At 37.5% G+C, this 12,500-nt stretch overlaps 1 protein-coding gene and 1 long non-coding RNA gene across 2 annotated transcripts; one reads left to right on the forward strand and one right to left on the reverse strand.

Annotated features, from left to right (window-relative positions):
- The first annotated feature begins 160 nt into the window (after positions 1-160).
- LOC137989405 (uncharacterized) lies at positions 161-8,613 on the forward strand. Its single transcript, XM_068835232.1, has 15 exons — positions 161-506; positions 3,210-3,242; positions 3,374-3,397; positions 3,556-3,588; positions 3,701-3,733; positions 3,840-3,872; positions 4,455-4,487; positions 4,600-4,632; positions 4,739-4,771; positions 5,485-5,517; positions 5,624-5,656; positions 6,477-6,506; positions 6,716-6,760; positions 6,966-7,025; positions 8,579-8,613. The coding sequence occupies exons 1-15, from the start codon at positions 161-163 to the stop codon at positions 8,611-8,613; spliced, it is 837 nt and encodes a 278-aa protein (XP_068691333.1).
- A 618-nt stretch (positions 8,614-9,231) lies between these two features.
- LOC137989397 (uncharacterized) lies at positions 9,232-10,858 on the reverse strand. Its single transcript, XR_011120881.1, has 2 exons — positions 10,680-10,858; positions 9,232-9,496 (listed from the first exon to the last, which is right to left on the reverse strand). It is a non-coding gene; the product is annotated as an uncharacterized lncRNA (long non-coding RNA).
- Positions 10,859-12,500: the final 1,642 nt, after the last annotated feature.

Genomic DNA, 12,500 nt, shown 5'->3' on the forward strand with positions numbered 1-12,500 from the left:
TGGTGAATCACTTTTTAACGTTGCCTGAAAAGTGGTGACCAGTCTCTCAGGGAATCGTTTGCCACGGTAATGAAACATTCTGTCAGGACGCCAAAAACGGTATTATGACGAACGACCGTTAGCCCAGAAGAAAAGTAGGGCACTTGATTTCTTAGCATCTATGGCTTCTCGAGGCCTCGGTGAGGAGTCAGTGGAACTTCTCAGTGATTCCGATGAAGAGGGAAACGTAGAATATCTCCCAAACCCAGGAGAGTTTTTTGCACTAGTGGCAGCCAACTCTACGGGGAGCGCTCCTGAAGTTTTTGTAGCCAAAGTAGTGAGGCTTTCGGAAGACCGAAAATTTGCCATTCTAGCCGAATTCTCCGAGCTAAGACCAGGACGGTACAAACTCAGCGCGGGAAGAAGTTACAGAGAACGTGTCAACGCCCTTGTTTATCCAATAGACATTGTCTATTTGCATTCTGAAGGCGAATACGAACTCAGGACAAGCAAAATCGACATCCATCGTCAGGTGTATAAAAAATAGAACAGTGAATCTCTCTGTTTTTTACTTTTGATTTGCACCGCATAACTGCAGAATGTCTGGATTGCCATCACCACAACCGTTTTGAAAACCAAAGCAAGCGATTTTCAAATTGTTTTTTTTTTTCCGATGCAACATTTCTTTGATGAAAATTGTCGATCAATTTGAATTAAAAACATTACTTTTTCGGGTTTACATTTTTTTTGTAGTCAGAGTGTACATTTCCTTAAAGACTTTGTAACAAGCCGGCTCAGTGCTATCAAAAAAGAAAAAAAAAAGGGTCCTTCATATGATAACGTCGTTATCTCTTTTTAATAAATTTCATTTTCCAAAAAAAAAATTAATCAATGTTTTTTTACTTCAAGATAGTTGAAAGTTACAATAGTTTCGTTTCGTTTCGTTTGTAGTTAAATACAGCTTTGTTATAGTTCTTTAATTAAGGTCTTCTAAATAAGTTATCAGTTATCGTTATCACTTATAAGTTATCTCAGAACAAATTTACGCAGTGAACTTTACATCCAGGCAATTTAAATATCATAGGCGTGTTAACTTTACGTAATATAAGTAGAATACAAAGTGTCCATCCAAGAAACAGGTTTAACTCTTTGGAGGCTTTAATTTTCCTTAATTCATGGTAGGCTTTGAATCGTTAATGTAGAAAACAGGAGCCCATGACTAGAAGCCTTCAACTCCGATACTAGGTTTATGTAACGGCATTTTCATAACTCGAGCCATCTTCGGCTTGCAGGAGTAACCATTAGCAATCCTGTGTTTAGTAAGTTATGATTACCTAGAAAGGCATAGTTTCGCGGGAAAATCAATTTAAAATAACTCGGTCTGTGAAAGCGCTATTTCACAAATACAGTGAAAGTTGTAGGCTCCTAGTCATGGGCTCCAGCTATTAGTCAATAGTTACTCATTGAAAAAAAAAAATAGGTCTATTAAATTCAAGATTAGCCGGGATGCTAGTTAAGTGATAAAACAGCATCCCGTTTCAAAGGAATAAAAATTATAGACACAGACTATAAGACGTTGGTCCGTTGGTGTTAGCTTAAAGAAAATGAACTTGTTAATCAATTAGTAGATCATTATGTCGGTTGAGTTATTGTTATGCTAGCTACAGTGATTTTTCACAAGTGTCCTCAACTTACTCAAAGGTGTTGAATAACAACGTTTATACGATGATCATAAATAAAACAATTGTTATTTCTGACATACTTGATTTGTCTTTGAACTCGAAGAGTTGACGTTTTATTGGGTGAGGGGTGGGGGAGACATGGGCAACAACTCACAATTGGCATGTATTTGGTTCTTTAAGGGACTCATTCGAGCAGCAATCAAATAGAGTTTTTCGTTATACAAATCCTTCTAGTAAAGATTCGTTGTTAGTCTAGAAGGGAGCTTAAACACGCGCGTTTGAGACGCGGACGGCAACCGGAATTAGAACATTTCGCGTGCCAGGAAAGTGGTATTTCCCAGATTTTTATACTAATCATCTCTCATTGAGAACAGATACTTACTAATGTAAATGTGGTTGTGTGTATACAAATTAAAAGAGGAAACAGCTCACTTCCGGTTGTCGTCCGCGTTTCAAAAACGCGCGTGCTTAGGCTCCCTACTGGTTGCCCTTCTAAAATGATCCGTTATTCGACATCGACAGTTCGTACCCTTAGAACCGTACACTAAACCCTGCATGCCATTTCCTCGCCCTAGACGAGCCGAACACTTAATTCTTTTAGCATTCTCCATTGTTAAATATTACATATAGCTCACCTTTCAAGCAAGACCAAATTGAAGGCAATGACTGGTGAATCTCACTCGCGTGATCCAGTGGTGTTAATAACATCACGAATTTTGAGGTTGAATAAAAAGTAAGAATTGAGCTCAGGGTTCATAAAATTTATTAAATATTGTTTTCTTTTCCAATTTAATAGACTCCTTAAGAAAGGGTTCACCGAAAAAACAAAGGGTTGAAAGTGCGCCTGTCCGATAACTTATGGTCAAAACTACCAGGTTACGCGTAAATTGTTTTGTTTTGAAATTCAAATTTGCAACGTGCAGTGACGATTTCTATGTCCAATCTGATCGCTTGACAATGAAATTAATGGTAAATATTGTCTGATACTAAAATTGTTATCCTTTTTCGAGTTATTTGTGTGCAAAGACGCTCTCAAATGTTTTTTGGTCGATTGCGATGCGTGGACTGGAACGAATGACTAAAGTCATATCGCGTTCTTTGTTTTCTCTCGTTAAAAGACACTTGTTAATTTCAACTGAAATTTTCCTATAGTCTTCACAATGTTTCATATGCGCTAGCGTTGTATCAATACAGTTATAATTATTCCAGCCGAAAAAGTGCGTATTTTAAAAAGGCGTCTTAAGGCACGTCGCAACCCGAAATGCAAGGGGCCTGAGTAAGAGGCGAATGATTGGAGGAGAAAGGTCTCCGCGGTATTTTCAAAATGTAAATACTGTAGCGGACCAGTTTTCAGCGGACAGTCATGGCATCTTCTGGTAAGAGAAGGTTTTTGTTCCTTTTTTTCGTTTTATTCTCTCCCCCTCCTCCTTGCCTCAAGTTCGCGAAAACTACCTAATTAAAGATCAAATGGCGTTCGATCTAGAAATCCATAAGTTCAGGAAATCGTATGAAGAATGTGAGAACAATAATTGACTATTTCTTTCCTAGAAGCTGAGGGCGTGGTGATAATTACGGAACAATGTGAGTATTGAAAAAATTACTTAGTGGGGTTGCCACTTCCTATCCTAGCAGTCAAAGGTCAGAGTTAAACAACAGAAAATAACATACAAGTAAATAGATCTGACTATAATCTTTATTTTTTGTTCTTTTAGCATTACAAATTCAAACAAGTCATGGTGGGCATAAATTGATTTTTTTGATGTTAATGTTGTGATGAATTTCTGTATTATTAACTTGCTTGAAGTCACTCATGTCCCTGAGGGTCCATACATAAGCCTCTATTAAAAATTCAGCCTTTGATTACCAATCAACACTTCACTACATTTTCTCCTAGAAAACATAACGACCAGTGCACTATTAAATGAACGTAAGTGTTTCACATTGATTAAAACTTGTAGTTCAATTTTTCAAAGTATCTTTCTAAAAAAATAATGCCCACTTAATGTGAACACTTAACACTACATTTTTTCCTACTGTAGAAAACCATGAGATCAGTGTACCATCACATGAACGTGAGTGTTTCACATTGATTAAAACTTGTTGTTCAATTTTTCAAAGTATCTTTCTAAAAAAATAATGCCCACTTAATGTGAACACAAGACTACATTTGTTTCCTAGAGAACAAAGAAAACACTGAAGCATTGAATCCAAGTGAGTATTGAAAAAAGGGGAAGTTAGTGTTTGACTAATTACATTGACATCTAATTACATCGGGCTGCTAAGCGGGAGGTCATGAGTTCAACTCCTGCCGGACCAACACTCAGGGTCTTAAAATAACTGAGGAGAAGTGCTGCTTTGTAATTACATCCGCAAATGGTTAGTCTTTCAAGTGTTCTCGGATAAGGACGATAAGCCGGAGGTCCCGTCCCACAAATAACTTCCATGTTTATTAGTTCCCTATTGGTATTTTAATCCATGTTAAGCGCATGCGATCATTCTGTCATGAAGCATGCGCTATACAAGTTTTTAAGTTGTTATTATTATTATTATTATTATTATTATTATTATTCCCTGTGGGCCATTAAAGAACCCACACACTATTCAAGAAGAGTAGGGGATGAAGTCATGGTGGGCATAAATTGAATTTTTTCATGTTAATGTTGTGATGAATTTCTGTATTATTAACTTGCTTGAAGTCACTCATGTCCCTGAGGGTCCATACATACTAAGTAAGCCTCTATTAAAGATTCAGCCTTTGATTACCAATCAACACTACACTACATTTTCTCCTAGAAAACATACAGACCAGTGCACCATTAAATGAACGTAAGTGTTTCACATTGATTAAAACTTGTTGTTCAATTTTTCACAGTTTCTTTCTAAAAAATTAATGCCCACTTAATGTGAACACTTAACACTACATTTTTTCCTACTGTAGAAAACCATGAGATCAGTGTACCATCACATGAACGTGAGTGTTTCACATTGATTAAAACTTGTTGTTCAATTTTTCAAAGTATCTTTCTAAAAAAATAATGCCCACTTAATGTGAACACAAGACTACATTTGTTTCCTAGAGAACAAAGAAAACACTGAAGCATTGAATCCAAGTGAGTATTGAAAAAAAGGGTAGTTAGTGTTTGACTAATTACATTGACATCTAATTACATCGGGCTGCTAAGCGGGAGGTCATGAGTTCGACTCCTGCCGGACCAACACTCAGGGTCTTAAAATAACTGAGGAGAAGTGCTGCTTTGTAATTACATCCGCAAATGGTTAGTCTTTCAAGTGTTCTCGGATAAGGACGATAAGCCGGAGGTCCCGTCCCACAAATAACTTCCATGTTTATTAGTTCCCTATTGGTATTTTAATCCATGTTAAGCGCATGCGATCATTCTGTCATGAAGCATGCGCTATACAAGTTTTTAAGTTGTTATTATTATTATTATTATTATTATTATTCCCTGTGGGCCATTAAAGAACCCACACACTATTCAAGAAGAGTAGGGGATGAAGTCATGGTGGGCATAAATTGATTTTTTGATGTTAATGTTGTGATGAATTTCTGTATTATTAACTTGCTTGAAGTCACTCATGTCCCTGAGGGTCCATACATAAGCCTCTATTAAAAATTCAGCCTTTGATTACCAATCAACACTACACTACATTTTCTCCTATAAAACATACAGACCAGTGCACCATTAAATGAACGTCAGTGTTTCACATTGATTAAAACTTGTTGTTCAATTTTTCACAGTTTCTTTCTAAAAAATTAATGCCCACTTAATGTGAACACTTAACACTACATTTTTTCCTACTGTAGAAAACCATGAGATCAGTGTACCATCACATGAACGTGAGTGTTTCACATTGATTAAAACTTGTTGTTCAATTTTTCAAAGTATCTTTCTAAAAAAATAATGCCCACTTAATGTGAACACAAGACTACATTTGTTTCCTAGAAAACAAAGAAAAAACTGAAGCATTGAATCCAAGTGAGTATTGAAAAAAAGGGTAGTTAGTGTTTGACTAATTACATTTACATCTAATTACATCGGCCTGCTAAGCGGGAGGTCATGAGTTCGACTCCTGCCAGACCAACACTCAGGGTCTTAAAATAACTGAGGAGAAGTGCTGCTTTGTAATTACATCCGCAAATGGTTAGTCTTTCAAGTGTTCTCGGATAAGGACGATAAGCCGGAGGTCCCGTCCCACAAATAACTTCCATGTTCATTAGTTCCCTGTGGGCCGTTAAAGAACCCACACACTATTCAAGAAGAGTAGGGGATGAAGTTCATGGTGTTGTGGCTGTCTTCTCTCTGTATATGGGAGGGTGGGTATAGCAGGTCCATAGCAGATGAATAGCTGCCAAAAATTCAACCTTCTCAAACATCTAAATACCAAATAACATTGCTTAGACCTTGTTTGTCTATTTTTTAAAGTTGCATTCCAAAGGACTGACTCTCAATAATAATGCTAAGTAAAATAATTTGACTCCCTCCTGCCTTTATACTTTAATACAGTAATAAAGTTCAACCTTTTTTTTACTTTACTCACCTTACTTGAGCAATATTTAAATCAACGTTCAGTTTATTTTGATTACATTTATGCTGTTGTTTACTGGCTGTGTCATACTACATTCAAAAGCTTTGCTCCCTTGGGCACTGCACACCTATTCATTGCCTACATTATGGCCTCATATTATTCTTGTTCTCTTTCTATTTGTAATATAAATTGTGTGTACAAAGAATTGAATGGAATGTCCACTTGATTCACACACAAGTCACATTTGAGTAATGACTACTTTTTTCCTAGACAACAAAGATGGACGACCGCCCAAAAGAAGTGAGTATTGAAGAAAAAAACTTACTTATTGCTTGCCATTGCCTATGTTTGCAGACAATATTTCCTGGGAAAGAGAGGCACAATAGCAAATGTGGCGAATATTGTTCTCTTTCTATTTGTAATATGAATTGTGCATACCAAGAATTGACTTGAATGTTCACTTGATTCACACACAACTCACATTACAGTAATGACTACTTTTTTCCTAGAAAACCATGAGCCACTGGATGGTGGTGGTGAACTGCCCCAAAGGAGTGAGTATTGAAAAAAAAAAAAACTAACTTATTGCTTGCCATTGACTATGTTCGCAGACAATTTTCATAAGTTGCATTGAAAGGACTCTCTCAATAATAAAATTAATGATGGCATCATGGCTTGATGATAGTTGCTAATCTGTACCCACAAGACAGTATTATATTTAAATTATAAGAGATGCGTTTTCAATTTTGTTGTTTTCAGGATGCTGGAGGTGTCAGGGCATTGGACATCTCCAATGGGAGTGCCCCAGTTCCCGCAGAGGCGGGAACAGGGGAGGGAGGGGGAGGGGGAGGGGACGGGCCCTATTTAGTGGGGGCCTGGGTGGCATAAAAGTATGCTCTGGGGGGAGGGTCAACATTTACTACAGGTAGACTGTGGGATTGAAGTCAAGCTATGTATATAAACAGCCCAAAAAGCACCACACTAGCAGAAATAAATTACTTTCATCAATGTTGAAAGATTTCAACCATTTGCCACATGATGCAAACACTATTATGGTTACAAATAAAATATTACAAGTTGAAGTTCTGAAAAGATGTGACTGTGTTACATAGCTTGACTGCCCACTATATTATCTGTAGTACATTTTGACCCAAAAGGCCATTGTCTTAGGCACCGTTTACACGAACGCGGTTTTATTTGTAACCGCATCGATTTTGCTGCGGGTTACACCTTCCGTTTACACGACATCGATCGAGACTGTTACTGAAAACATGTTGATTTGGAACCGCTGCCAAAAGTGGAGCGTTTTGAAAGTGATGCGGTTTTATCTGTCGTCTAAACAGCGAAACCGCATCGATTTGAATACGGTTACTATTTTGGTGCGAAATTTGCATTGTTCAATTGAAAATAGTGAATTTAGCACCTAGTGCAGAGCTCGCTTGTACCATTTATGACTTGGATTTTCTGGTGAAAACGGATCCGTGTAAACACTTCCAAACCGCATTGATTTTGACGCGGTTTCGAGATCATGAAAGTGTGTCGACGTGAAACCGTGTTCGTGTAAATGCTGCCTTGGAAGTACAATAACAATAATTATTTCTGGCAGCTTCAGTACGGCTAAGACAATGGCCTAAATCTAGAGATATAACCAGAGTTAAGAATAATATTAAACATATGAGCCAGTGCAGTAACTTATATAGTTTTAGCCTTAATATCTAATGTCTGAGCAACACAATAATCATTCAAATGCTAGCATCTGTCCAGAACTCATATTAAATGCATCCTTCATTCAGTTTCAACATGATGCTCTCTTCAGTTACTTTACTGATATCTCTTCATACTTTTGAAAATATGCCTGGAAAAAGAATTAGTTTCTTCTCAGTGTGTAGTAGAAATGAAATGTTTTGCTCAGATATTTCAACATTAAACTCAATTGTCATGTACTTTTTTAGGAGCGCCTGTCGGTTTTAGATGTCATACCCTTATTGTTACCAGTTCATTTGTTTGTATATATTTATCCATTGTTATTCAAGCAATACAAACAGTGATACCATCAGGGCTCACTGTGTCACAGCAGTCACGCCAAAACTCAGACTGCAGTCTGTGCAGACCAGGGGTAAAATATGGTGTTCCCCTCACTATTATTGAGAGCTAACCGTAAACAGGCTAACCTGAATGTCACTTAGGCCTCATTAGGCTAACCAAATGTTATTTAGACCTAATTCAGGCTACCCACATTTTCATTTTGCAGACGGTCTGCACAGTCTGCAGTCTGTTTTTCAGTGTCCCGTATCACAACGATATAAAATTACTTGCTCAACTGATTGACGTAAATTATGTTGTTTCATTTCTTTCTTCCTTTATTTATTCAGCTCTCTGGGAGAGTATTGATGTAAAGTTTTTTTGAAACTACCATTAAGTCCCTAGCCTAGCCTGGGTGTTTGGGTAACATTTTGGACTGGTAATCAGTGAAATTCAATAATGATGGATGTACATGTAATGTAGTTTCAAGTCACTAGGGCAAAGTATTAAATCAGCAGAAATAGGTGAACTTTTGCCATATATTTTCTGTTGTGTCTGAACAAGAGGATTATTCAACTGGTAATTGATAATGTACTCTAAAACATATTCCCTATGAAGTAACCGGTACATACTTTTCGAAATGTACCTGAAGAAAGAAATATTGTTTGTTTTCAATGTCAAGTAGAAGTTGCATGTTTTACTATGAGATTTTCAACATCAAACTCAACTGGTTATTACTATTGTTACAGGGCAACTGTTAAGTTCTCTGTCTATTGCCCTAGTTCCAAGTAAGAATAATAATATCATTGTCATTTGCAATGTTTGTACATGTGGAGTCAATTTAACTGGCTCAATATTTAAAGCACTTACTGGCTCAAATGATTGAGGTGATGTAGTTTCAAGTCACTAAAGCAACATATTAAATCAACCTCTCATTCACCTGTATTTGAGAAATTCAGGGACAAAAAATTCATGAACTGTCTAAGAGAATAACAGCACCCTGTCTTGGTAGTGAACATGATATTTTTATTAAACTGGACTGGACTAATGGCCAATGATAACTTTGTACTCTTATACGTGACCCCCGCACCCCCCTCTTCTAGTTCCTCAGCAGTCTCAGGCCAACTCGACAGCCAGGCATTTCTTCTGATTTGCTCGTACATAGTTTGTGCTTGTTTACGCAAATGCCTGAGGGCAGACGCCAAGGATTCCTTGAGACAGTCGGTACAGCCCGTACCAAACTCAAAGAACAATGTTTGAGTTATCATCTGTAATATTATGTCAAGGGGGGAAAGAGAGAATAAAAATTATTGTATGATTGCTGACCAAAGACTGCACTCTGTTTTGTCCTAAAGATTTGCAGGGATCCAAATCAAGCCACAAAACTGATCAATTGTTTAGACTTCCATTAATTTTAAGCTTATACAATATGGCTTACAATATCTACTATTTTTAAAGGTTATAAAATAGGCTTTTCATGAAAAAAATCCCAGCATAAAAACCAAGGACTTTTCTGAAAAATAACTGTAAACAACAAAAATCTGAAAAATATTTGAAAATATTTGAGCAGAAATAGAGAAAAACTCAAAATTATATCTTCTGTTACAGAAAGTTGAAAAAGTAGCCTTTTTTTTAGTTAACCAAGATTTCCACCAAATTTGGCTAAAAAAGGAGCAGCTGTGATTTTTTTTAATGATTTTTCAAAATTATGTATGTCAACAAACATGAAAATTGCATTCATTTAATTTGTATTTGACAATCTGGCCCGATTTTCAACGCAAAAAGGACAGTCCCGGCTTTGTTCATGGCATTCAAAAAACAATTGAAGAAATGGTGGCCTGTGCAAGAATATTACGGACCTCAAGCACCTGCATTTTTGAGACAGCAACGGGAGTTGAGCTGTTTTCCCTGTTAACTTGTCTTCACACAACCAACCACATTTACATTGATTGCTAAGTATCTTTTCTCCATTAGAGATGATTACACAAAAAACCTGGGAGACACCACTGTCCTGGCACGCGAAACACTCTCTTCTGGTTGCCGTCCATGTCTCAAAAACGTGTGTGCTTAAGGAGGGTTTTCAGCTGAGCGCGCACGCGCGTAAGCCACACATGCATTTCTAAAGCTGCTTGCGTCAGCTCATTCTAAATGATTTTGCTCACCTTTTCTTCTAATTCTCACACAGATACATCTGCTTTTCGCAAAAGCTATGCAATTTTTGCTCAAACAATATGATGGTCACTTAAACCCTTATTCGTTGCCATGGTAACCGGTATTTTGAAGGAAAATGTCATGTGAGAAATATATGATGGATACTTAATACACTAGCCAAATTTCGTCTTGAGTCTTGATATAATTACCCCAATTATATATAAGGAGAATATGTTTCATTGTGTGAAAAAAAGAGAAATTATTTCCAGCCTCCCTAAGGCCCCTGTTGTCATCACTAACCTCAATTTCCCGTTGTTCGTTTCTAACTGCCGTTTCAAAAGTGCTTGAAATTGTTTTCCTGACATTTTTCCCACCCTTTAGCAGAGGTTTTGCTATGAATAATCATTTCGAACAGTCCGTAAAAGTGAGAGAAATTTCGCAAACACACCACTCGAAGGCTGACCTTCGAGGACAGTGAGGGCTGTTGTATACGAGCTATTGAAGTTTCCACGCTGAAACTGGGTAGATGATTGGCTAAACATATTCACAATAAACCCACCAAATTTGGAGACAACCGGATGTAAACCTATTTTTTCAGGACTACACCCAACGCACGTGCCCAGTGAAAAATGCCAGCACGCGAACGTTGAAGGCAACACCACTAAAGACTCTCGAGCTATGACCACTCGCGTGATCCCGTGGTGTTAATTAGCTGTTAACACCAAGAATTGCGAGGTTGAAAGAAAAGTAAGAATTGAGCTCAGGGTTCATAAAATTTATTCCATATTGTTTTCTTTTTCAGTTTAGAAGACTCTTTGGCAAAGGGTGTAAACGTACCTGAAATTGAACTTTTCGGTCTTATTCGTTTAAAAGAATCCAGATAAAAAATGGAAGCGCTTAAATATGTAATCACACCAGAAAATTGCCGCTTTTTTATCAGGCTATTAGCAGATTTATTTTCCCAATTTTAAAATTTTCAGTCTGCACGCTACAGTGGTGATTTCTGCACCTAACTGATCACGGCACGCGGAGTCACGCCACGGTTGTAATTTTTTTAGCAGGGTTTCTAAGTGCGTGCTATCTCTACAGCACTTGAAAATCATCGAATGAAACAATATTTGCAATTGAATGAGGTTTTAGACTCCTGAAAAAAAAAAACCGGGAGCTAACAGCTAAAAAAACAAAAACAACCAGTGTCCGTTAATCGTGGAAATGCTTTAATCTTATTGGCTGTAAATGACGTCAGATACACCTTTAATAGAAACCGTTATTTTTTACAATTTCTAATTCAAATGTGAGAAGCCATCTAGCATTCGAATATGGATCGCTTTGTTCGCATTCCGGAGAACTTACTTTTAGAAGTTATAACGCTATCAAATGATTTAAAAACTAGTGCGAGGCAACTCCCAGCAAGTGCTCAAGAGAAATTCCAACAGCTCCAGAGCAAGTTGGGAGAGATGAGAACTTTTTCTGCGAACGAAGTTGGCAGCACTTCAACCCCGCCGGCGCCCGTAATCGAGGAAAGTTCCTTAGCTACTATTCCTGTGCATGTATCCATTGCACAGACGGGGGAAGCTGAAAACAGTGGCTCAATGATGCCAGGTAAGAGTGCAAATCAATAGGTGTAAAAGAATTGAACTTCGAGACAATTGTCTAGTTATTCATTCTTCTCCTAGATGTCACGCCCATGGAAACAGAGGTTATTGCAGGGGCTCAAACTGGTAGGTTGACATCACAATTTCACATTCATTGTCAACCCTACTGTTAGTCTAAAGATGTGCTATCTTTGATTTTCCGTCTCGTAGCTACCACTCCCATTGCACAGGCGGAGGGCGCCCAAATGAGTACCTCAAGAATGCCTGGTAAGACTTTATACGGCCAAACCAATAGTACAACATTAACTAAGTTTAATGTAGCGTTTCAAAAGGCGTGTCTGATTTATCTGAAACACTTGCCAATTTAAAGGGGTAGTGTCATGGATTTTAGCAAAAATCTGGAAAGCAAAGGAGACCTGTTTTCCAATGGCAAACAAAAAATTAATGGCCAAAGTTTCTTCAACGGCTATTTTAGCTCACAAAAACTATTCTTAAGTGTTTTTAGTTACGCGTAGCCAAGATTAAA

Source organism: Montipora foliosa, unplaced genomic scaffold, assembly GCF_036669935.1.
Source record: "Montipora foliosa isolate CH-2021 unplaced genomic scaffold, ASM3666993v2 scaffold_458, whole genome shotgun sequence".
NCBI classification, from domain to species: domain Eukaryota; kingdom Metazoa; phylum Cnidaria; class Anthozoa; order Scleractinia; family Acroporidae; genus Montipora; species Montipora foliosa.